Raw genomic sequence first — 27,140 nt, 5'->3', positions numbered from 1 at the left:
TTTGGTGGGTGCTGCGTAGGAGGACAGAAGGAACGATGCCGCAGAATGCCATTGGAAGGACAGACCCCCTTGCAAGAAGTGCTTTGTGAAGACGAATGGCTCCAAGGAAGAGGGCCAATACTCCAGATAGAGAGTCAGTTGTTCCGAGATGGACTTTAAGGGAAGTTCGGAATGTGGCGGTGCTTTCACACGGTCCGTGGGTCCAGTGCGTGAGTAAGAGAGACACCCTTGGACACTCCAGTATGAGCTCCAACAGTCACGTGCTGGTTGGACTGGTTTAACTGGAAGGGTCTTTTATTTTTTTCTTCTTTCTTTTCTTTTCCTTAATAACAATTTGATAAAGCTGAAATTGGTATATATACTATCTTTATAATTTTGTGCAGTGTATGATCTATTATTTCTTGCCGACTGATAACTGTGTATGGGCAGTATTTATTCAAATCAAGGCTGTTTGAACTCCAAATCATACCAACCTTAGACATACATGTTTATGAAAGGTGGCCTTCTCACTGCTGAGTCTCGTAGTTTTTAGCAGAGTTAGCTAATGAATTGAGTTTGTATACAAGCCCAGTGAGAGGGTTAGATAGGCCTTTTAGTATTTAAGAGGTGTCAGTGAGAAATCCACCTCCCATTCTTCTAAATTTCAGAGAGAACAGGCCTTGGGCCATAAAATGTTCCTCATACATTTATCCTTTCATTCCTGGAATCAATCTTGCCAAACTTCTCTGGACCCTCTCATATGTTAGAAATCTTCTTTTAGACAAGGGGTCCAAAATAGCTCACAGTACTCAAAGTATGGTCTGACCAGTGCTTTATAAGGCCTCAACATTACATCTTTGCTTGTGCCCTTTTAGCTTAGAATATGGTCACAACATTGCAATCTTCATTGAAGAAATTTGCTTAATAATGTATTACTTAAGAAGACAAGTCATGAATATATGGCATAAGTCACATAATCAGGTCTATTCTCTCTAAGTTAGATCAATATTCCAACAACAATTGTGCAACTATAATATCCCAACCTACTCAATGGCAATGTCGTAACAAAGCCCATTCAAAGATTCAGTTGGGTCAAGCAGTCAAGAGCAAGGTTTAGCTACAATACTCAGTCTTGGCTTATTCAATTGTCTGTAAATAGTGGCAGATCCATTTGCGCTCAGCTCATTGGCTTCAGGACACCTAATGTTCATGCACTTAGAGGTACGGAATGAGACGATTCAGTCCATTTCTCTGTCAATCTTTTTTACTATGGCTTTCTTCCAACATTCTGCACAGGACACTCCTTCAGCTGTCGACATTGCCAAAACTTGTGGATATCCTTCTGATGTTGCTGGGCAGACAGCAACATCAGAAGGATGGGAGATAATCCATGCTTTGCCTCTTCAAACACATAGAGACACAACAAGTTCTTGAGAAGCAACACATACAAAATGCTGGGGGGACTCAGCAGGTGAGTTTTCATCTGTAGAAATGAATAATCAGTCGAATTTTTGGGCTGAATTTTTGGAAATGGAAGGGTGAAGACGCCAGAATAAAAAGGTGGGGGGGGGGGGGAAGGAGGATAACTAGAAAGTGATAGGTGAAACCAGGTAGGTAGGAAAGATAAAGGGCTGGAGAGGAAGGAATCTGATAGGGGAGGAGAGTGGACCATAGGAGAAAGGGAAGGAAGAGAGGACGCGGGGGAGGTGATAGGCAGGCGAGAGGAGGTAAGTGGCCAGAGGGGAAGGGATTTTTATTTAACCAGAAGGAGAAATCAATATTCATGCCATCACGTTGGAGGCAACCCAAATGGAATATAAGGTGTTGCTCCTCCACCCTGAGAACAAGAGGGGACCATGGACCCACATTGTATCTGCCTCAGTAGTGTCATTTTATGCCATTTGTAATTGTAGCCAGACTCCAAATCATGGCTGAGAATAATTCCCCAAGAACTCCACTGAATAACTATGTCTTATGGGGATTATTTGATCAACTTTGCTGAAATGATGTTACAACATCCTCATTGGAAATACAGACTGTCAAATCGCCAGCACCATACCACTTCAGGTGAGGAATAACCAACAGAACATAAAACAAAGGAAAATAACAGATCTGTATCATGGTATCAAAGCACTTACATTGCTGGCAATATCAGTAGAAGCCTTGGCAGCTTTGATTGGAATGGCATCAACACGAAGATCATATCCCTTCTTCTTTGCTTCTTCCATGCTTAGTTTGTACATTTTCTGTAAAGGAATGTGAATTAAGATAATCCTTTGGGTTTGAAATTTATGAATTAAAGTAATCAAGACAGAAAAATATGTAATCATATCTAAGTAACATGTTATTATTATATACGTACTTCCTTAAGGTTGTCATAGCTGGGGAAGGGGGTGGTGAGGTTAGTGGGAATAAGCTGCCACTACTTACTAAATGATCTCAATGACGTCTATCTCACATAGCCTCTGACAACCAGGTTCAGCTCCTGGTCTGCTCCTAATCCCAGAAGAACCGTTTCTACTGACAGGAGAAGGGGCAAAGGGAGGTTACCGATTCCTTAAAACCAATCGCTTCAGTCAAATGGGGCTTGACAACTGTGGTTGGCAGCTCATCTGGGAGAAGGAAAACTCTGTCCTCAATCCTCCACTGCCTTGCGGTGAAGGCTTCGGAGTAAACCCCAAGGAAAAATCCAGAGTTGGAGTCCCTAAGACAGTCCTACATTGAGTTCAAATCCTGACTGGCATCTCCTGCGAAGCCGCTGATGCCAAACTGTATCGGTCTCTGCCGTGCCTTTGGATTCATCAGCTGTGTGGAGAGGGGGAGCCTGCTACACAGGCAAGAGCTTGCTCTTCATATCATGCTGGCCCTGGCTTGTGTATCACGTAGACAGATAGGACATAACATCCATGGTCGACCCTGACTAACGGAGGGCCATTTTGATATTTATACATCAGTACTTAATAGAAGACAAGCTACTCCAAACTCAATTATACATTCTTGAAACTCTGCCAGAACAATTCTAAAAGATCACAGGCACACAAAGATGACTGAATGCTTTTTCCTATGCTAACCAATAGTTCTTAGTGTCATGCTTCTGCTTTATAAAAGTGACCCTGTAAGTTCCGATGGTTTCAACAAGATTCCACCAACAGATCCACTTTCTCTCTTCTCCTTCAGCATTTTTAGCACTCGTGAAGTTTTAGTCCATCTTCCTGTTTCCAGATAGCATTCCCTTTCTTGCAGAACTTTTCCGAGCAACTGCAAGAGGAGCCATCAACTATCCTCTCAGCTCTTTCCTTTCCGACACCCAGGGGCCCAAAGAGTCCTTTCAGGAGAAGTAACAATTCACATACCCTTTTTCCAATTGAGTGTACACATATATTGCTCACAATGTGGTCTCCTCTAGATTTCTTATCCCTGGTACAGTTTGGGAGAAATGTTGAATGCTTTCACGAGGGCCTGAGCTTCCTATTGTCTGCCATTTTGAACCTCCAGTCCACCCCACTCCCACTCTGATCTCTCTGTCTCTTGCCTGCAGCATGATATAATGTCCAACGTTATCTTAAGGAACAATACCTCTTCTGTCTGGATAATTAATTAATTAGGTAATTTATCTTTCTATCTATTAAATTATTTAGAGATACAGCGTGGAATAGGCCCATCTGGCCTTTTGAACCGACCACCCAGTAATCCCCAACAAACCCAATTTAATCCTAACCTAATCACAGAACAATTTACGATGATCATTTAACCTACCTGGCATGGCTTTATTCTGTGGGAGGAAACCAGAGGATCTGGAGAAAGCCCACTCATCCCATGGAGAGGACATACAGACTCCTTAGAGAGGATGCCACGATTGAATGCCGAACTCCAACACCCCACGCTGCAATCGCATCACGCTAACCATCACACTACCATGGTACCCAATACTTCGAAGTCTACTGAATTCAGGTGCTTAATTCAACAGTTTCACATAATTTGTTCTCACTGCTTGTATCAGAACCAATCAATTCTGCCAGAGGTCATTCATCCAGAATACTGCCTCGGGGTTTTTTCTCTCGCCGTAAGTAGGGTGTGACCTGCTCTGCATTTAATGCCTTGCAGTTTACATCTCCTACTCTCCACTCTTTAATTTTTCTTTCTCTGATTGGACTTTACTCATAGGTTTTTAGTTTCCTTAATCATGGTACCACTCTCTGACTGCCGTCCATTAAACCAAGTTGCTTCATCAGCAACATATTCCTATAGCAACCTTGATCTCACCTTGTCAGAGATATTCCCTTTGTCCTATCCATCCTTCCCTGCCTTGTCTGCCACATGAAACCAACTTGCTTTTCCCTCTTTCCTCATTCTGATGTATGGCGTGTGGCCGAATGGTTAAGGCATTGGACTAGCGATCTGAAGGTCGTGAGTTCGAGACCCAGCCGATGCAACGCGTTGTGTCCTTGAGCAAGGCACTTAACCACACACTGCTCCAGTCCACCCAGCTGAAAATGGATACCAGCAAAATGCTGGGGGTTAACCTCGCGATAGACTGGCATTCTATCTGGGGAGGGGTGGAATCTCATACTCTCAGTCGCTTCACGCCACGGGCACCAGCCTGATGAGCCTATAAGGCTTGGGACAGACTTTTAACTCATTCTGATGAAAGGTCTTTGACCTAAAATACTTTTACTCTGTCTTTTTGCACTAATTATATATATATATCTTTGTATAATTTATAGTTTTTATTATGATGTATTACAATGCACTGCATCTGCAAAGCAACAAATTTCACCACGTACACCAGTGACATTAGATTTGATTCTGATTCTGAACTCAGTTTCTCTTTCCATAGATGCAGAAATCCTCCAAGAGGACCACAAACTTGTCATGGTTTGGAGGCTTGCGAGCCTCAATGACCTGGAGAGCTATGTTGGCTGGAGTCAGGGTAGGGTCACCTATGCCGAACAGGTCAAAGGGTAGAGGCTAGACTGTGGTCCACCAGTTCTCCCAGTTCGGGGGTTTAGCTCAAAGGTAGCCAGCTCGGAAGATGCGGAAACGATTCCGGCAACTTCCAGCTTTTTACGTCTGATCTGCAGCATCAGATCTTCTGATTCCCTTTCTTGTATCTCCCTTTCAATATAATTTGCCGTATCACTTCATTTCACATTCTCTCAGAGTTTGAAGCAGTCTGCATTTCATTGTTACATTGCAATTTATACTCAAATACATTGAAGTTTTCATTTGAAACCAACACTGTCTGATCCATTTTACTTACCTGGCTCATGTTGTACTGGTTCACTTTAGCTAAGGTGATCTCAGGTGTGTCTGGCATTACATGTACTTGAACCTTGTCCTTTTCCCAAGATTTCTTATACAAGTTCTATAAGGTTAAAGACTGGTGATTAATAAAGCATTCTTTAAATTAGATAATGAACCACTTTCAAAATTAATGCGTTGTAAGTACTCATACCATATCCATGATTTTGGCATTTGTCTTCGCCAGCTCCATTGGCATGGACTGCATATCAATGGTATATTTTAATGTCTCTGGGTGCTGACGATACCTTTTCTCACACAGGATATTTGAAGCACGCTTGTTCTTTTCATTTTCCAGCGAGCCAAGGGGGATCCAGCCCGTGCCCTTTATAAAATCATTGTATTCTGACTTATAGAGGTTCTGAAATAACAAGCACAAGGATTAAATCATCATATACATACATGCTGGCTATTTTCAGACAAAATAAAAGTGGCGCAGAAAGCAATTCTAATTGTAATCGTTTAGGTAACAAACACCTTGACTGTATTTTTGTTTAATCATCCTTTTTTTCTACTTTACTTACATCATTCTGAATATTCATCATATTTCTGGCCAGTACCAAGTTCACTGAATCCGGAGGAGCAATGTAGCGATGGACTAGATGTTTGTAGTTACTGTTGCTGACCGCTGCTTGAGACTGCTTAGCAGCTGTGATGCTGACCATATCTAATGGTGTGTTGTACTTTGTCTTGAACTTTTCATAATCCTTCTTGTACTCACGGTCTGACTGTAGCTTAGCGACATGCATGAAGTGGACAAGCTTGGGATCATCCTGCAGGCTACGGAAACCAATGTGCTTTCCCCTCGATTTTTCATAGGCTTGCTTGTACTTGTACTGCCAAATAGAAACAGGAAACGTATTAATGAAGGAACCCTTATACCCAATTCAGTGCACTGTCTTTGACACATTTAGTATCACAGTAAATGCATATCAGCATTAACAGTGTTCTAGATTCAGACACAAAGACAGGTAGAAGAGTAGGTTGTGAAGTGGTATAAGGAGGCTACAGTGGGATTACAGATAAGTTAAGAGACCGGGCAAAGATCTGGCAAGTGGAAAGTAAAAAAAAACTGTCTGTTTGAGAAGGAAGACTGAAGCATTTAAACATTGACAGACTGCAGAGATCAGATACAAAAAGAATTGAGTGTTCAAATACATGAACCTCAAATGACCAATATGCATGTACAGTAGGAAAGATAATTGTTTATTGCTAGGGAAACTGGATACAAAAACTGGGAGGTGATGCTACATGTTTTTGGGGCATTGGTGAGAGCACATCTGGACTATTGTGCGTTATACTGGACAATATGTAAGGATGTGAGTGCATTGGAAGGATTTCAGGGAATTTTACTCAACTGGAACTTGAAATGCTCAGGTTGCCTTAGAAGGGAAGAGTGGACAAGCCAAGCTTGCATCTGCTAAAATTTAAAATATGAGAAAAAACTTGATTGAAACATCTAAGATCCTGGGGGAGGGGTGGTTCTTGACAGAATGTATGTAGAGAGGGTGTTTCCTCTTCTGGGAGAATTAGAAATTTGGGGCACTGTTGAAACACAGAACAGAAATTCAAGGCAGAGATTAGGCAATCTTTTTTTCCCACAAGAGAGTTGTGAGTCTCTTGAACTCTTCCTCAAAAGGCAGTAGAAAGAGACTTTGATTATTATTTATCAGAGGTAGGTAGATACCAAAAAACAAGAAGATGAAAGTTTACAACTTATGAATGGTGAGGTTACGTTCAGATCAGCCATGACCTTATTAAATTGTAGAGGAAGCTTGGGGATCTGGGTGGTCTATTCTTTCTATCTGACTCAATAAAAGAAAAGCAGAATGATCTCGTCCCACATGAGACTCAGGATTGTTCATATGTGAGGTTAATCATAGAGGATAAACTAAGAGTATTGAGTTCAAAAGTGTGCAAGTCACCTGGACACACTTGCTGGGTAAGTAATTGAACTCAGTCATCCTAAGCTCCGGAACCTGGGCCTTAGCACTCAGATCTGCAACTGGATCTTCAACTTTCTCACAGACAGGACCCAGGCTGTAAAAATAGAGGACAAGCTCTCCTCTACAATCACTCTGAGCACCAGTGCCCCACAAGGCTGTGTACTCAGCCCCCTGCTGTACTCACTGTACATCCATGATTGTGTAGCCAAGTTTCCATCAAACTCAATATGTAAGTTTGCTGATGACACAACAATTGTAGGCCGTATCTTGGGTAATGATGAGTTTGAGTACAGGGAGGAAATTAAGAACCTGGTGGCATGGTGCGAAGACAATAACCTATCCCTCAACGTCAGCAAGACGAAGGAATTGGTTGTTGACTTCAGAAGGAGTAGCGCACCGCACGACTCAATTTACATCGGTGGTGTGCAAGTGGAACAGGTCAAAAACTTTAAGTTCCTCGGGGTCAATATCACAAATGACCTAACTTGGTCCAACCTAGCAGAGTTCACTGCCAAGAAGGCCCACCAACGCCTTTACTTCCTGAGAAAACTAAAGAAATTTGGCCTGTCCCCTAAAACCCTCACTAATTTTTATAGATGCACCGTAGAAAGCATTCTTCTAGGGTGCATCACAACCTGGTATGGAAGTTGTCCTGTCCAAGACCAAAAGAAGCTGCAGAAGATCGTGAACACGGCGCAGCACATCACACAAACCAATCTTCCGTCCTTGGACTCACTTTACACCGCACGCTGTCAGAGCAGAGCTGCCAGGATAATCAAGGACATGATCCACCCAGCCAATGCACTTTCCGTCCCTCTTCCCTCCGGGAGAAGGTTCAGGAGCTTGAAGACTCGTACGGCCAGATTTGGGAACATCTTCTTTCCAACTGTGATAAGACTGCTGAACGGATCCTGACCCGGATCTGTGGCCGTACCCTCCGAATATCCGGACCTGCCTCTCAGGTTTTTTGCACTACCTTACTTCCCATTTTTCTATTTTCTATTTATGATTTATAATTTATATTTTTAATATTTACTAATTTTAACTATTTTAATATTTTTATATTTAATATTTGTAATCCAGAGAGTGTGAAGCGCAGAATCAAATATCGCTGTGATGATTGTACGTTCTAGTACCAATTGTTTGGCGACAATAAAGTATAAAGTATAAAAGTGTAAGTATAAGCAAGTTCCTGAATTGTTACATGCATCAGAAACTGGTAGCTACCACAGAACTTCCCTTTGTTGAAATAAAAATTAATGGACAGAATATTGTCCATGTGACAAAAGACCAAGTTATCAGAAGATTGATGATAATGAGAGAGATAAGTGAGACAATGGAGCAGCATTCAGAAATGTTAATGAGAGATGAGAGAGATTAACAAAAAGAGACACATTTCCGAGTATTGTCAGACCGGTTGCTTTGAACCTGAACTGTTTGAAGTTTGATGGACAGGCGATATCCCAGCAAGGGGATAAAAGGAACAGGTTCGCTAAGGCAAGAGAGACACCATGAGATCACGAGATAACGAGACCCTGGAAGTGCAGTGTGCCCCCACAAGTTGGTGGGAGTTTTGGAGGTCTGGTTGCGGGAACGACCATAGACGCACAGGGTGAAAAGGTACGATCGGCGGAAACCTGGTGTGTGTGTCCGCCCTTGCCTGGGTGCCGGGTTCACCACGGAAGGACGATCGTATCCAGAACGGAGGGGTCACAGTCGGTGATCTCAGAAGACAGTAAAAGCGCTCACCCGAAAGCTAACTGCGAGGGACATCAAAGGTCTGTTTTGAATCGGGAAATTTGCATATTTGCTCTCTTTCTCTCTCCAACGGCACAACAGCGATTACTGCGAACTGTACTCAGCTGAACTGAACTCTGCGTCACTTGAGACTGATCATTTTACCCCTAGACTGCGATAGAGCTTGATTGATTCCTATTATCCTAGTTCTGTGTACATGTGTGTTTTACCATTGCTAACCTGTTGCATTTATATCCTTACTATTAGAGTACTGTGTTACTTATTTCTTTAATAAAACTTTCTTAGTTCCAGTAATCCAGACTCCAACTAAGTGGTCCATTTCTGCTGGTTTGGCAACCCAGTTACGGGGTACGTAACATAAGTGGGGTTCTTGTCTGCAATTTTGAACGCTAAATTTGGGACTGGGTAAATTGATTGGGTTAAAATTCCCGAAAGAAAGAAAGGGCAAACAGCAGAAATGGAGGTTGAGGAATTTCTAAAGGCGCCGACCTTGGAGGCATTAGAGGATGCCAGGAAATCAGAATTGGCAGCTGTGGCCAAACGGTTGAATCTTTTTAAGGGGAAGTCGACAATGAGGACAGCGGAGATGCACAGAGCTATCGTTGAGCATTATGTATCTAAAGGTGTGTTTCCCCAAGGGGAGCTGGAGGTGATAGCTATGGGAAAACCTGATGCAGAAACAGTACAGCTGCAGATTGAAAAATTGAGACTCGAGCATGAGTTCCGGGTAAAACAGTTGGAGCGAGAAGAGAAGGACAAACAGTTGGAGCGAGAAGAGAGGGACAGGCAGTTGGAGTGAGAAGACAGGGACAAGCAGTTAGAACGAGAAGCGAGAGAGAAAGAGAGGGAAAGAGAATTTGAGCTGGAGAGGTTAAAGATAATGGCAGCGCAGGGGCCCATGCCGAACCAAGGTGAAGGGTTCAGGGCGACCCAGGAGGTTAGGCTGGTTCCCCCATTTGATGAGACCGATGTTGATCGGTACTTTCTACATTTTGAAAAAGTCTCTGCAAGTCAGGACTGGCCGAGGGATAAGTGTGCTGTTTTGCTTCAGAGTGTACTTAAAGGAAAAGCCCAATCAGCTTACTCGGCTTTGTCCGCAGAAGATGCCCAGAGGTATGATGTGGTGAAAGAGGCCATCCTCAGGATTTATGAGTTGGTCCCAGAGGCATACCGGCAGAAGTTCCGGAATGCGAGGAAGCAGTGGGGCCACACGTAATTAGAGTTTGCCCGTGAGCTGCAGACATATTGTGAGCGTTGGTGCGCCTCAAAAGGGGTCAGTGGGGATTATGACAGACTGCTACAGCTAATCCTGATTGAGAAGTTTAAAGGTTGTGTCCCTGAAGGTATGAGACCCTACCTAGATGAGAAAGAGGCAGACACTTTAACCGCAACTGCTAAGTTAGCGGATGAGTACGCATTGACACATAAAACGAAGTTTACCCCAATTAAAGGCTACCAGAAAGGTAGTCAGGACGGCGGAGAGAGTCCGCCAGAAAAGTCAGAAAGTAAGCCGGGGACTAGTGAGAAGGATAAGGTAGACCGGGAGCAGTTTGGTAGGAAGTCTCCTGGGGTCATCTGCTATAATTGTGGGAAAGCCGGACACTTTGCGTCCAGGTGCTTTGCACCAAAGAAGGAGACGGGGAAAGGGAAAGCGACGGTTCCGACTGGCTGTATTGAGCTGGTAAACAAACCGCTAGGGGAGAAGAGGTCTGATAAAGTTCAGGAAGGGCACGAGAGGTTTATCTCGGCCGGATTGGTGTCGGTGAAGGAGGGGTTAAACCCAGTTCCAGTGCGGATCTGGAGAGACACTGGAGCTTGTCAGGCATTGATATTAAAGAGTGTGTTAGACTTTAGTTCAGAAACCCAGAATGGGGAGGTCAGGGTGATAAAGTGCATTGGAAAAGGGACTGAAGCAGTACCTTTGTACCAGATACACCTAAAAAGCAACTTGGTCTCCGGACCGGTCACGATCAGGGTGAGGCCCGAACTACCGATGGAAGACGTGGAGGTCTCACTCGGTAATGACCTCGCCGGTGGAGAGGTGTACCCAGTAGTAAGATTGACGAGCCAGTCTGCCAGCATTGAGGCCCCGCCCATGGACTCACAGGTTTATCCCGTTTGTGCAGTGACTCGGCCTGTGTCCAGAAAGGCTGCCGAAGCGAATATAGATTTAGCTGAGACGCTTTTACCAGCCTTGTACCAGGAGGGGTTAGAAAGTGAAAAGAAGGGGCGTAGTGAAACGGACGCTGAGGTAGACCTATCATTAGCAAGGAAGGAATTTGTACAGGCACAGGAGCGAGACGAGGAGCTGATGGTTTTGACGGAGACAGCTCTCTCTGAAGCAGAATTAAAAAGGGAGCCAGTAGGCTACTATGTGAAGGAGGGAGTACTGATGAGGAAATGGAGACCAAGTACCGTGCCCACAGATGAGGAATGGGGGGTGGTGCCGAAAATTGATGGGGATGAGATTCTTAACCTGGCCCACAAGTTACCCCTCGGTGGACATTTTGGGGGGAGGAAGACAGTCGATAGAATCATGAAAGAGTTTTACTGCCCGCACAGGAGGAAGGATGCTGTTGACTACTGTAGACGTGAGCTAACACAGTTACAGGTTTTTGATATGCTAATAGCTTGCCACGATAGGCGAACAGACCTAGTCGGTGTTATCACGAAAATTAGTGAGGCTAGGGTGCCACCTGATAAGGGGAAAACCCATTTCGAAAAGATAAGTATGGTCCCGACCAGATGGAAGAAGTCTATTGTTTTGGCCAGCTTTGCTGATAAGGTCTCTCCCTTAACCCCTGAGCAGAGCGACAGCTAATTAAATGGCACGCACACGTATATCCGGATGTCTCGAGGCGATGCAAAGAGCCGGGACATGGTGTTGTTGTCGCATCAGGTCAGCCTAGTGAGCACACCCCTATAGGATGATTAATTCAGTGACAAAAGGGCTAAAGAACGCAGAAGCGTATATTGGCAATGTAGTAGTCTGGAGTGACACGTGGGAGGAGCTGTTTAAAAAGCTGTTTGAAGCCAGCCTGACAGTGAACCTCGCAAAAAGTGAATTCAGCCATGGAAAGATCACTTATCTGGGATTTGTGGGAAGACAGGGTCAGCTGGCACTGATGCAGGCTAAGGTGCGGGCTATCTCTGAAGTCCCCACCCCAACAGACAAGACAGCCCCGAGAAGGTTCTTGGGGATGGTGGGGTACTATAGGAAGTTTTGCAAAAACTTTGTGGATATTACCCTCCCTCTTACTAAGCTCTTGCCAAAGAATGCGAAGTTTGTGTGGAACGACCTTTGTCAACAAACCTTCGAGAGTCTGAAGGTGATTTTGTGTCACTATCCTGTGCTGAATGCGCCTGATTTTTCAAAACCCTTCTCCCTAGCAACAGATACTAGCCATGAAGCAGCCGGGGCGGTGCTGTTGCAGACAGACAAAGAGGGGGTTGATCACCCAGTCGCTTATTTTTCTAATAAATTTAATATCCATCAGAGAAATTACTCCACTGTGGAGAAAGAGTTACTGGCCATCATACTAGTATTACAACATTTTGAGGTTTATATTTGCCCAGCACGGAAACCACTGGTCATTTGCACTGATCTCAACCCATTAGTGTTTTTGGCCACTATGAAGTTTGCTAATTGGAGCCTGGTCTTAGAGGATTATTAAAATAAAACATATAAAATGAACGGAAAGGTGATTGTTGACTGTCTGTCAAGGTGTTGACAACTTAAAGTTCTCTGTATTAGCCAAATAACTGATGACCATGTATATTTGTGTGTATCTAATAATATATTCATGCCTATAATTTTTACCCTGGTAAAAATCCTTTGAAGGATAGGGGTGTGACAAAAGACCAAGTTATCAGAAGATTGATGCTAATGAGAGAGATAAGTGAGACAATGAAGCAGCATTCAGAAATGTTAATGAGAGACGAGAGAGATTAACGAAAAGAGACACATTTCCGAGTATTGTCAGACCGGTTGCTTTGAACCTGGACTGTTTGAAGTTTGATGGACAGGCAATACCCCAGCAGGGGGATAAAAGGAACAGGTTCGCTAAGGCAAGAGAGACACCATGAGATCACGAGATAACGAGACCCTGGAAGTGCAGTATGCCCCCACAAGTTGGTGAGAGTTCTGGAGGTCTGGTTGCGGGAACGACCATAGACGCACAGGGTGAAAAAGTACGATCGGAGGGAACCTGGTGTGTGTGTCCACCCTTGCCTGGGTGCCGGGTTCATCACGGAAGGACGATCATATCTGGAACAGAGGGGTCACAGTCGGTGACCTCAGAAGACAGTAAAAGGGTTCGCCCGAAAGCTAACTGCGAGGAACATCAAAGGTCTGTTTTGAATCAGAAAATTTGCATATTCGCTCTCTCTCTCTCTCCAACGGCACAACAGCGATTACTGCGAACTGTACTCAGCTGAACTGAACTCTACATCACTTGAGACTGATCATTTTACCCCTAGACTGCGATAGAGCTTGATTGATTCTTATTATCCTAGTTCTGTGTACATGTGTGTTTTACAATTGCTAACCTGTTGCATTTATATCCTTACTATTAGAGTACTGTGTTACTTATTTCTTTAACAAAACTTTCTTAGTTCCAGTAATCCAGACTCCAACTAAGTGGTCCATTTCTGCTGGTTTGGCAACCCAGTTACGGGGTACGTAACACCCAATATTCCCAAGATGTTTTGATGGCAGCAAATGAAATTTGGAAAGTCAAAGGTTAAATCATCCAATTTTATTTTTCTATTTTATTGCAGTTCACTAACTGAATGTGCAAAGAGTCCTATGCACATTCAATTCTATCACATTGAGAAGTACAACAAAAAAATGGAAATTGAATCAAAAAGGTCTGGAAAATTCATATGCTATATGCAATACAGAAAGGAATATATTACAAAAAAGCATTTTCATGTGTTTTCAATGTCCAAAGTGAAAATTGTGCCTCCCAAGTGTAAATATGTAATGAACTATGTCTGAATAGATTATTAATGACTACTTACATCACTAGCTATGTCCCTTGAAGTCTTTGCAGCCCTTATCGAAATAGCATCAGGCTTCAGGTTATAGCCCTTCTTCTTTGATTTCTCCCAGCCAGATCTGTATAATTTCTAAAATACAGAACAGAAAGATAAGATTTTAACACCGTGTAGTTATTAACTAACTACTGAAATTGTATGAGCTGTTTATTCCTGCACCATTTTATGAGAGAGAACATATATAACATGAGTGACATACACCTAACCTTATTCAATGCGATGTCACACAATATTAATGCTGTGGTCATGTCCTAAGTACCTTTCTCTGAGTAGAGAGTTGTCTGCACTTACTAAGTCTCCAAGCTGCTAGCTCCACACTTACCTGGAAAGAGTTTCCAATGGCAACTTCTGTCACCATGTCAACACCTGATTGGTGAGGTGCTCCTGTCATAAATAGTAAAGCCCGTGAACCTAGTGATGTTTTGACACTTGGTGATGCCAAGTTGCAAGGCTTACTAATTATCAAAACATCTAAGATCTTGGAACATTTGTGACTGTCTCTGATGCTGATAAACAGCAAAAAATATTGAAACATTTATTAAAAGAATGAATCAGGAATGCTTAAAATGATTAGAAATTCAGAAACTGAGGTTATTTTTATTAAAGAAACAAACAATAAAAATGATTTAAAACAATTAAATACCTTGAAGTTACCTCAATTATTTCAAAAATGTAAAATTATCCCTCACAGGAATCCCTTGTTAATGAAATAAATGGAGTATCTCATCCTATATTAGCAATTCAGCAACCAACTTTCCCAGCAATAAAACCTAGAATATAGAACATAACAGCACAGTACCGGCCCTTCGGCACACAATGCTGTGCCAATCTTATGGCTACTTCACGATCATTCGAACGCTTTCCTCCCACATATCATGCATGTACCTATCTAAGAGTTTCTTAAATGCCCCTAATGTATGTGTCTCTACCACCACCCCTGGGGAGACATTCCATGCACCCACCAATGTCTGTGCGCAGAACCTACCTTTGACATCCCCCCTATACATTCCTCCAACTACCTTAAAATTATGACTCCTTGTATTACCCATTTCCGTCCTGAGAAAAAGGTTTCTGGCTATCTACTCTACCTATGCCTCTTATCATTTTGTACACCTCTATCAGGTCATCCCTTATCCTCCTTTGCTCCAAAGAGAAAAGTCCTTGTTTGTCAAGCTATTGGCATAAGACTAGTCCAGGCAGCTTCTTCTAAAGCTTCCACATCCTTCCTATAATGGAGCAACCAGAACTGAACACAATTCTCCAAGTGTGGTTTAACCACAGTTTTCTAGAGCTGTAACATTATCTTGTGGATACTGAATAATCTGGAAATCTTCAAGAAGTTAGTACTGCATCATTAGAGCTTAAGGTTCAGGAACCCTTAGGGAACAATGATCACAATATGATTGAGTTCACATTGAAATTTGAGAGGGAAAAAATAAAATCCACTATGTCGGTATTTCAGTGGAATAAAGGAAATTACAATGCCATGAGAGGGGAACTGACCGAAGTTGACTGGAAAGGGACATTTGCAGGAAAGACAGCAGAGCAGTAGTTGCTGGAGTTTCTGTGAAAAATGAAAGAAGTGCAAGACAGATATATTCCAAATAAGGAGAAATTTTCAAAGGGTAGAAGGACACTACAGTGGCTAACAAGTGAAGTCAGAGCCAAAGTAAAAGCAAATAAGAGGGTATACAGGGAAGCCAGGGCTAGTGGGAAGGTAGAGGATTGGGAAGCTTTTAAAAACTTGCAGAAGGAAACCAAGAAGGTCATTTGGAAGGAAAAGATGAATTATGAGAGGAAGCTGGCACTAATATCAAAGAAGATACAAAAGCTTTTTTTTTTAAGCATATAAAGAGTAAAAGAGAGTTGAGGGTAGATATTAGACCAATACAAAATGACGCTGGAGATATTGTAATGAGAGATGCAGAGATGGGAGAGGAACTGAATGCATATTTTGCATCAGTCTTCAAAGTGGAGGATGTCTGCAGTATACCGCACATTCCAGAGTGTCAGGGAAGTGAAATTTGTGCAGTGAAAATTACGACTGAGAAGATGCTCAGGAAGCTTAATGGTCTGAGGGTGGATAAATCTTCTGTACTTGATGGGATGCATCCTCGGGTTCTGAAGGAAATAGCTGGAGAGTTTGAGGAAGCATTGATGATGATCTTTCAAGAATCAATAGATTCTGGCATTGTACCGGATGACTGGAAAATTGCAAATGTTATTCCACTATTTAAGAAGGGTGGGAGGCAGCAGAAAGGAAACTATAGACCGTTAGCCTGATATCAGTGGTTGGGAAGTTGATGGAATCAATTCTTAAGGATGAGATTATGAAGTACCTGGAGGCACATGACAAGATAGGCCAAAGCCAGCATGCTTTCCTGAAAGGAAAATCCTGCCTGACAAACCTATTGCAATTCTTTGAGGAAATTACAAGCAGGGTAGACAAAGGAGATGCAGTGGACATGGTGTACTTGGATTTTCAGAAGGCCTTTGACAAGGTGCCGCACATGAGGCTGCTTAACAAATAAGAGCCCATGGAATCACAGGGAAGTTACTAGCATGGTTGGAGCATTGGCTGGTTGGAAAAAAACGGAGAGTGGGAACATTCTGGCTGGCTGCCAGTTACCAGTGGCAGTTTCCACTGGGGTCGACGTTGGGACCACTGCTTTTTACGATGTAAGTCAATGATTTGGACTACGGTATTAATGGATTTGTGGCTAAATTTGTCGATGATACAAAGATAGGTGGAGGAGCGGGTAGTGTTGAGGAAACAGAGAGCCTCTAGAGAGACTTAGATAGTTTAGGGGAATGGGCAAAGAAGTGGCACATGAGATACAATGTTGAAATGTGTATGGTCATGCACTTTGGTGGAAGAAATAAACAGGCAGACTATTTTTTAGATGGGGAGAGAATTCAAAATGCAGAGATGCAAAGGGACTTGGGGGCCCTTGTGCAAGATACCCTGAAGGCTAACCTCCAGGTTGAGTTGGTTGTGAAGAAGGCGAATGCAATGTTGGCATTCATTTCTAGAGGTATAGAATATAAGAGCAAGGATGCGATGTTGAGGCTCTGTAAGGCACTCATGAGACCACACCTTGAGTATTGTGTGCAGTTTTGGGCTCCTTATTTAGAAAGGATATACTGACATTAGAGAGGGTTCAGAGAAGATTCATGAGAATGGTTCCAGAAATGAAAGGGTTACTTTATGAGGAATACCTAGCAGCTCTTGGGCTGTATTCCCTGGAGTTCAGAAGAATAAGGGTGGATCTCATTGAAACATTCCAAATGTTATAAGGTCTGAACAGATTAGATATGGCAAAGGTATTTCCCATGGTAGGGGGTTCTAGGACAAGAGGGCATGACTTCAGGATTGAAAGACATCCTTTTAGAACTGAGATGTGGAGAAATTACTTTAGTCAGAGGGTGGTAAATCTGTGGAATTTGTTGCCACGAGCAGCTGTGGAGGCCAAGTCATTGGGTGTATTTAAAGCAGAGATAGATAGGTTCTTGATTAGCCAGGGCATCAAAGGGCATGGGGTGAATGCAGGGGAGTGGGGATGACTGGAAGAATTGGATCAGCCCATAATTGAATGGCGGAACAGACTCGATGAGAAGAATGGCCTGCTTCTGCTCCTATATCTTATGGTCCTATGGTCTTATCTTCAGAACAACTCTAGCAACTGACCAGAGTCTAAGTGATTGCAATGGGAATCTCTCTGAGAGTTTTGGGATTTCCATTTTTATATGAGGAGTCCTCAGAAATGAATTAGATATTAGTCTGTGTTAGAGTGAGTTTTTGGGTAGGTGATTCATTTACACTTAAATGACTCTGGCCACCAGTCTTCTGTTTGACAAAGTATTGTGTATTGAGTTCACAACAATGCATTTTCTAAAAGCTGTGAATACCAGAATACTAGCCAGACACTGTGGATGGAAGTGTGAAGTTTACAGGTAGTTTCGAAGACAGCCTTATCTATACTTTATAAATATGAATTGTCCTCTATGTTAGCATGTAAAATACCAAATAAATATATTGTGGATTTAACTTGCACTCCTAAAGGCTGTGAGTACCAACCCAGACATGCAGACGTCAGGAGGAAAGGATGAAATCAGAAGGTGGGATGTTTATGTAGCTTCAAAAGAAAGCATTGTTGATGCATTGTCTATAACTTTGTAGGTAGGGATTGCCCTTTGTGTTTAGCAAATAAATATTGAGCCCACATTGGGCTAGCAGACCTTTCCACCGAAAGCGTTTCCGTCAGTATGATGCCTGCTGTACCTTGCTTTGCCGAATAAAGAAGCTGCTTTGTATTTACCAGTAACTCTGTCTCTCAGGTGATTTCATCCATGCCACAACAGTTTGGACCTTATTGCAAAAATGGGTGTGCTCAACCAGTGGTCCAGCACTAATTTCAAGATTACACCCTCCTGGTCTTGATATTCCCCATGAGAGAAAATAATTTCTCCACTTCTAACCCCTTTTTCATTTATAGCCCAAAGGGAAGATAATCCACACTGACATGGATTTTGGTAAGGCCTTTGACAAGGTCCCTCCTTGGAACGCTGGTCCAGCAGGTTAGAGTCCAAAGGAAAGTTTTTAAATTGGATCCAAAATTCCCTTGGTGATAGGAAACAGAGGGTGACATTGAGAGATTATTTAAGTGGCTGGGAGCTGGTGATCAATGGTACATCACAGGGACTGGTGTGGGGTTTTTGCTGTTCACTATATACATTAATGAGTTAGATGTGAATGTAGGGGGCATGACTTTTCAGATGACATACAAATACGTTGTGTTGTGATGGTGAGGGAGATTATTTTAAGATATAGAAAGACATTGATCAGCTGGCAAACTGACCAGAGCATTGACAGATGGAGTTTAATCCTGATACGTATGAGCTGGTGAGTTGTAGTGGAGTGGCATTGTGGTTAGTTAATTAAGACTACATCATGAAAAGAAGAGCCCATGGAAGTACTAAGAAATATAGAGACCTTGAGTCAAGTCCTTCAGATGGCAGTACAGTCAGATAGGATAGGGAAGAAAACATATGGAAAGCTTGCCTTCATTTGCCAGGAGATAGAATCTAAGAACAGTTGTGTTTGTATACTTTATAAAGTATTAGCTAAGCCACAACCAGAATATTGTGTGCAGGTCTGGCTACCACACTATAGGAAGGATGTGATTGCACTGGAGAGGATGCAGAGAAGATCATCAGGAAATTGCCTGACATTAAATGTTTCAGTCATGAGGAGAGACTGAATAGGGTGTGTTTATTTTTATTGGAATAGAGGAGTCTCGGTGAGAGCTAATAAAGTTATAGAAAATTGTGAGAGGTATAGATAAAGGAGATAATTTTAAAAATTCTCTACAGTAGAGGTGACTAGGATAGATACACTGAAGGTGAAGAGTAAGATATGTATATAGAACGTCAAAACATCTATACCACAACCTTCTCGACACTGCATCATATGTTTCTGCTTTTACTACTCCTAAATTCCTATTATTTTAACATACTTGGGTCTCACCAAATCCTCAAAACTGGACAAGCAGCAGGATTAAACCAACAATGACAAATATTAGTTTCTTTCACCTTCAACACAATGACTTGCCTCGCTCATGTTCATCTGGTTGACTTTGGACATCACAATTTCTGGTGAATCTGGCATTATATGGACCTTGATCTTGTCTTTATTCCAAGCTTCTGTGTACAATTTCTGTTAAAAAGAATAGGCCCATGTGATTAAAAGGAAAAGTGATAACGGATGTGTCTGATGAGGGATGAACAGAACTCAACAACAAGTTGCCTCTCTCGGTGAACAAAATATTCCACAGAATGGTGACCAGTACACTCTCAGGTTCATGGGAAATTTTGTAAAGTTGTTGAACTACTGGATTAAAATCTAAAGGCTTTACTTAGAGATCCAGATATTGAGTTTAAATCCCAGTAGCAGTTGGGTTTAAAATTACTTAAGTAGCAAAAAGGGCAGATAGGACCACTACCCTCCTTGATCGTTGCAGTAACCAGAAGAGATCTTTTAGAGAAGGAAATTTACCATTTCAATCTTATCTGACTGATAAACAGGGGTCACAAACAGCTTTGCTTACTTGGATGTATATTAGACCTTTATAATGAACTAGCTCTTCTAGTCAAGGAGAATATCAGGATAAACAAAAAAAAAACAATGGCCTTGCCAGCAACACAAGGATCCAGGAAGTGAGCATTTTATAAATGTGGTAGACCATGATTCCAATAGCAATATTAGATTCTTGGATCTCAACAGGCAGGTAGATGGGATTTGTACAGATCCTAGGCCCTCTTTTCAAAAGCAGGGAATTTTTTTTACATCTTGCAGTCGCTAGCAAAACAACAGCACTTTCAAAGTTCAAAGTAAATTTATTATCAGAGTGTGTCAGCTGAGATTTATTTTCTTGTGGGCATACTCAATAATTCTATAGAATAATAACCATAACAGAATCAATGAAAGACAGCCCAGCCCAAGCATTCAACTAGAGTGCAGAAGACAACAAGCTGTGCAAATACAAAAAAAGAGACAATAATAGTAAACAAATAAGCAATAAATATTGAGAATGTGAAATGAAGAGTCCATGAGTGTGAGACTATAGGCTGTAGAAACATTTCTTTCTTTTCAAATCTTTTTATTGTTATATTATACAAAAGAAATAACACGAGTACATTGAAGTAACAACACTTACAATGTCTCAAAGAAGACATTATCTTAAAGATTGGAAAAAAATTTGTGATAACAAAAAAACCTACTAAGCAGAAAAAGTGAGAGAAAAAAACATTCGGTGTACAACCCCGGAGCCATGCATCATACAAAAAGCTTCTAAAAATAAACAAACCACCAGCAAGAAAAGAAAATATACCAAAAAATTTACAATTAGATTGTGAAAAAAATCTATCAATTAGCTCAAATGATAATAATGAGCAAATGAGCCCCATCTTTTCTCAAAATCAAATAAAGATTCAAAGGTTCAACTTCTAATTTTCTCCAAACTAAGACATAGCACCACTTGAGAGAACCATTGTGACAAAGTGGGAGCTGATGTATCCTTATGTGGAAACATTTCAATGTTGGGGCAAGTGTAGTTGAGTGAAATTATCTGCTTTGGTTCAACAGCCTGATGGTTGAGGAGTAACATCTGTTCCTGAACCTGGTGGTGTGAGTCCTGAGGCTTCGGTACTTTCTTCTTGATGGCAGCAGCAAGAAGAGAGCATGGCTTAAGTGGTGGGTGTCTCTGATGATGGATGCTACTTTCCTGCCCCAGTGTTTCCTATAGATGTGTTCAATGGTGGAGAAGGCTTTACCCATTTATTCGAGGAGACAAGTCTTGCCCTAAGTTATTACGATCATACAACTGTATAGGAATCCATCAGAACTCAATGCACTATATAGTGGCACCAGTCCATTGCTACTGAAGGCTCTAGAATGAATTTTGGAGGCAGAGCTTTGAAAATATGACATGGAACTGGCCATAATTGAAACCCTATATCCATTGACAACACAGTGTTTGAGACAGGCACATGTCTGGGTTTACTACAAGCTGACCAACAGCAGAGGCTTTTTACTCACAAAGAGCAGAGGAAACAAAATTTCTGACAGAAATCTGTGCAGTATCTCTCAACCAAAACAGAGTAATCTCTTCATAGAAATGCAGTGAGATAGGATGGGTACTTAGAAATATGTATGGTAATCTCTGGCATCAGGCTTGATTGATATGACAATTACTCAATTATCATCACTTTTGTGTTGAGTAATGTTGCTACTCCAGAAAGAAGACTGCCCTTCCTCCAATTCTATCACACCCTCCCCTATTTCTCCTCACAATAATGAGAGGCCCTGCAAAAAAGACATTTTTAGGGCATCATGAAGCTTGGCAGGCCACCATTCACTTTGTCCTGTGCCCATGTCAGACAGGGATCTCATCATATCTGTAAATTCAGATTAAATATTTATGGTAATTAATCAGCCAATATTTTTGCTGGTGATTTCTATTTATTTATTCATGTCGGAATCATGTGCAGAGTAAGAACAGTGTGTGGCTGGGCTGTGGTGTGCCTGAGGACTGTTTCGCCCAAGGTAGTGAGTTGGGCTGAAAACCAAGGATTGAGGTGCATTTATTTAAAAAGAGTTTTAAATGCCATTCTCAGGACAATACGGTGATGATTACCTTATCCAATATCTGTGCATTATTCTTGGCCAAGACCATCTCAAGAGAATCAGGAATGCTTGTGAATTCCAATGTGTCAGGATGTTGACGGTACTTCTTCTCACTTGCTAATTGAGTTGCTTTCTTTGCCTTCTCCACATCTATAGAGCCAATAGGGATCCAGCCAATTCCTTTAAACCAGTTATTATAATCCATTTTATAATTGTTCTGCAAGGAGACAACAAAATGCATTAAGTAGTAAAGTCCCACAAATTCTAACATTTTTACTTGCCTTTTGAAATAATCATGTCATAAAAATTGTGCTAAAAGCAAAATCAAGAAATGAACATAAAATTAAAAATAATGCCAAAGAGCTGATGAATTTACTATTAAAATTTATAGAGGTGAGTTTAAAGACATTATTATACCAGGATAAGGGTTGAATTGCTTAGAATGGGATTGAGAAGAAAAATCTTCATTCATAGAGTTATACTGTATGGAAACAGGTACCTTCCCCAACCTAACATATTGGGTTCCTTTCTCTCCAGCCCTTTATCTTTCCCACCCACCTAGCTTCAACTATCACTTTATAGCCATCCTCCTTCCCTTCCCCTCCCCTCACCTTTTTATTCTGGCATCTTTCCCCTTCCTTCCCAGTCCTGAAGAAGGGTCTCAGCTTGAAATGTTGACTTTTTATTGATTTCTATAGATGTGACCCGACCTGCTGAATTCCTCCAGCATTTTGTGTGTGTTGCTTCAGTTACTTGGCTAGCCCATTCTAAAGGTAAATTTGTGACATCTACCACCAGGACAGACAAAGACTGCAAGTACACAGGAACACCATCACCTGTTGGTTCTCCTCCAAGTTAGGCACCATCCTGGTTTGGAAAAATATTGCCAGACCTTCATCATCACTAGATCTATAAGCTGGAACTCTTTCCCCAACAGTTGTGTCCTCACCAAAAGGACTGCAGTGGTTTAGGAGGGCAGCTCTCTACCAGCTTCTCAGTGGGTATTAGAGATAGGTGACGGAGGCTAGCTTTGCAAGCAATGTCCAGGTCCGAAACAAAAATCAATACACACTGAAGACCAGTCATTCTGGTAAGAATGAAAGGCTTCTGAGCTCCATGAAGCAAGAAATCATAATTCTAAAGCTAACTGCTACACTGAATAAGGAACAAAAGAACAGATATTTTTGTTATTGGTAGCAATAAAAGAAGTGTGAATCTTATAAATTTCATCATTTGGCCTTACAAATCAAGCCAGATTTGGCCTATGATGGGATTACTTAATGCCTGTTGATTTTGATTACATCCATATAATTTGGTATATTCAATTACATTTAATTCTACATATATAAAGTTAGTCTTTACTTATAATTTTCTATTTCTGTCTCATATTTTTATGATTATGTTCATTTATCTTTACTATTTATGCAAAGCACTTTGAGCCTGCATCCCAATGCATGAAAGGTGTTAAATAAATAAATAATCAATCAAAATCAGAAAAGTACTGAAAATACTTGGTGGCTTGGGACAGCACCCATGGAAAAAAATCAGTTAATATTTCAGGCCAATATCATCTCAATAGACAAATACCAGATTTGTTTCGCAGTTGTAGGTCCTGTATGAATCTGTTGAGCATTTCCAAAAAATCATAATTTTCATCGAAAGCTTTGACTTACATCACTCTGTATGTCCATCATGTTTTTGGACAGGACCACACTCATAGCATCAGGCGGGCATGTGTAGTGGTGGATCAGATGCTTGTAGTTAATATTGCTGGCCACTTCCTGGGATTTCTTGGCCACAGTAATATTCATCATGTCCAATGGAGTGTGATATTTGGTCTTGCTTTTCTCATAGTCTTTTTTATATTCGCGGTTAGACTGAATCTTGGCCACATGCATGGAATGGACCAGCTTAGGGTCATCTCGAAGGCTGCGGAACCCAACATGTTTACCTTTTTCCTTTTCGAAAGCTGCTTTGTACCGATACTGTAATGATATGACATGAGAAAATTAACACGTTTGTTCACTTATATTAGAAAACATAGAAAAACTACAGCACAGAAACAGCCCTTTTGGCCCTTCTTGGCTGTGCTGAACCATTTTCTGCCAAGTCCAACTGACCTGCACACAGATCATATCCCTCCATACACCTCCCATCCATGTATCTGTCCAATTTATTCTTAAATGTTAAAAAAGAACCCGCATTTACCACCTCGTCTGGCAGCTCATTCCACACTCCCACCACACTCTGTGTGAAGAAGCCCCCCCAATGTTTCCTTTAAACTTTTCCCCCCTCACCCTTAACCCATGTCCTCTGTTTTTTTTCTCCCCTTGCCTCAGTAGAAAAAGCCTGCTTGCATTCACTCTATCTATACCCATCATAATTTTATATACCTCTATCATATCTTCCCTCATTCTTCTACGCTCCGGGGAATGAAGTCCTAACCTATTCAACCTTTCTCTGTAACTGAGTTTCTCAAGTCCCGGCAACATCCTTGTAAACCTTCTCTGCACTCTTTCAACCTTATTTATATCCTTCCTGTAATTTGGTGACCAAAACTGAACACAATACTCCAGATTCGGCCTCACCAATGCCTTATACAACCTCATCATAACATTCCAGCTCTTATACTCAACACTTTGATTAATAAAGGCCAATGTACCAAAAGCTCTCTTTATGACCCTATCTACCTGTGACGCCACTTTTAGGGAATTCTGTATCTGTATTCAGGTTGGGGCAACTGTAACAAAAATCAATTTCCCTCAGGATTAATAACTTATGACTATGACTATGACTATTCCCAGGTCCCTCTGTTCTACTGCACTCCTCAGTGCCTTACCATTGTATGTTCTACCTTGGTTTGTCCTTCCAAAGTACAATACCTCACACTTGTCTGTATTAAACTTCATCTGCCATTTTTCAGCCCATTTTCCCAGCTGGTCCAATTAATTGAAAACAGAGGTTCCATTGTTGTGCTTAATGTTAATTTAAGTAACCTCTGCGAACTATGCTTCATATCTTCAATAATTCTTTTGCAAAAATAACAATTTATGTTCTGTGTGCCAGAATATATGAAATTTTATTTCATATGAAGCTTTTGGATTGTTTTCTACTCTCTCTTTCCTGTTATTATTTGAAATATATTCCCTCTTGTAACTATTTTGCTAAACAATGGATATAATTTGTCTACTTCAAACACAGAATCACCCAGGTTTGTCAATGAAAATTGTGTTTCCTTGCCATTTTCATATTGAAACCTCTACACACTCACTACAAAAGCTGCATCTGTTAGCAGGTGGCACAAAATGTTAGAGGAACTTAGCAGGTAAGACAGCATCCATGGAGGGGAATAAAATCGACATTTACTCTTTTCCATAGATGCTGTCCTGCCTGAAGAGTAAATGCTGAGTTCCTCCAGCATTTTGCAGGTGTTGATTTGGATTTCCAGCATCTGCAGAATCTCTTGTATTTATGTTCTGTTAGCAGCCTTCTCCCTGTTCAATATTTCCATTTTACTTGCACTCTTTCAATTCATGATTGGATGTTCTGCAAACAAGGAAATACTGTCCCTTATACCAATCAGAGGTAATTTCCCACCACTAATCTACCACTAATCTCTGCAGAGTATAACTCCTCAAAGAATATATATATTCTTAGACTACTTCCCAGAGTCCTACTTCCCAGGTTCCTTTCCATGGAAGTTAATTGAGTCCAATTCCAAGAGTTCATCTGTGAATCAGCCTCTGGAAATCTACTGAACAGACACTGGCTAGTTATCGAAATGCTAGTGACTCGAATAATAGCTAAGTGCCAGAAGATGATTTTACTTACATCACTTGCAATGTTTCTTGAAGCTTTGGCTGCAACGATTGGAATGGCATCCTCCCGGAGATTATGACCTTTAGCAATAACCTTGTTCCAGGCTTTCTTGTACAGTTGCTTGAGAAGGAAACAGAAATAACTTTTGAATGCAGAGCCCAATGTTGGTAGTTTAGTGGTCATAATGGATTGTCAGATAAATAAACTCTAACTTCAATGATACTCAAAAAGCGTCTCAGCCACACTATGTCTGAAATGACAGCATTTCTAAGAAATGTTATAAGGACATTTTAAGAATTGATCAATTATAATTTTAAACATTGAGAATTTACAAAATTTCAGCATTTCTACAAAGACCAGGTTAAATCAGAATACACCTTAATGGGCTGAAATCCATTAGACCATAAGACATAGAAGCAGATTTAGGTCATTCGGTTCAGTGACTCTGCTCCGCCATTCAATCATGGCTGATTTGTTACCCATCTCAACCCATTCTCCTTCCTTCTCCCCACAAGCTTTGATACCCTGACTAATCAAGAACCTAACAACCCCAATGGCTTAGTCTCCACAGCTGACTGTGGTAATGAATCCCACAGAATGATCACCTAAAGAAATTCCTTCTCACCTCTGTTCTAATGGGGCGTCCTTGTAATCTAAGGCTGTGCCCTCAGGTCCAAATCTCCCTTACTGCTGGAAACATCCTTTCCACGTTCTCTCTGTCTAGGCCTTTCAATATTCAATTGGATTCAATGAGAGCACCCCCCATTCTTCTAAACTCTAGTAAGTACAGCCGCAGAGTCATTAAACACTCTGCATGCATTAACCCTTTCACTCCCAGGATCATTCTTGTGAACCTCCTCTGGACCCTCCCAATGCCATCACATCCTTTAAGGGGCCGAAAACTACTCACTATACTCCAAGTGTGGTCTGACCAATGCCTTATAAAGCCTCAGCATCACATCCTTGCTTTTATATTCTAGATCTCTAGCGAGGCATTTGCCTGCCTTACTACCATCACTACCTGCAAGTTCACCTTTAAGGAATCCCTCGCTAAGACTCCCTAGTCCCTTTACACCTCTGATTTCTGAATTCGC

General features: G+C 41.5%; 1 protein-coding gene across 6 annotated transcripts in view; it reads right to left on the bottom strand.

The window, feature by feature from the left end:
- The window catches only part of neb (nebulin), a 365,351-nt gene that overhangs the window by 239,212 nt on the left and 98,999 nt on the right, over window positions 1–27,140 (bottom strand). For all 6 annotated transcript variants that reach the window (XM_063048565.1, XM_063048566.1, XM_063048567.1 and 3 more), the window contains exons 37-45: window positions 26,059–26,166; window positions 23,901–24,212; window positions 22,238–22,444; window positions 19,654–19,758; window positions 14,007–14,114; window positions 5,805–6,116; window positions 5,435–5,641; window positions 5,240–5,344; window positions 2,118–2,225 (exon numbers count right to left, since the gene is read on the bottom strand). In XM_063048565.1, coding sequence (XP_062904635.1) covers window positions 2,118–2,225; window positions 5,240–5,344; window positions 5,435–5,641; window positions 5,805–6,116; window positions 14,007–14,114; window positions 19,654–19,758; window positions 22,238–22,444; window positions 23,901–24,212; window positions 26,059–26,166 — 1,572 coding nt within the window. The remainder of the gene's footprint in view (window positions 1–2,117; window positions 2,226–5,239; window positions 5,345–5,434; window positions 5,642–5,804; window positions 6,117–14,006; window positions 14,115–19,653; window positions 19,759–22,237; window positions 22,445–23,900; window positions 24,213–26,058; window positions 26,167–27,140) is intronic.

This window comes from Mobula hypostoma, chromosome 5 (genome assembly GCF_963921235.1).
Source record: "Mobula hypostoma chromosome 5, sMobHyp1.1, whole genome shotgun sequence".
In the NCBI taxonomy this organism is placed as follows: domain Eukaryota; kingdom Metazoa; phylum Chordata; class Chondrichthyes; order Myliobatiformes; family Myliobatidae; genus Mobula; species Mobula hypostoma.
The sequence above is the reverse complement of the archived record's forward strand: the minus strand, read 5'-3'. Positions and strand labels throughout refer to the sequence as shown.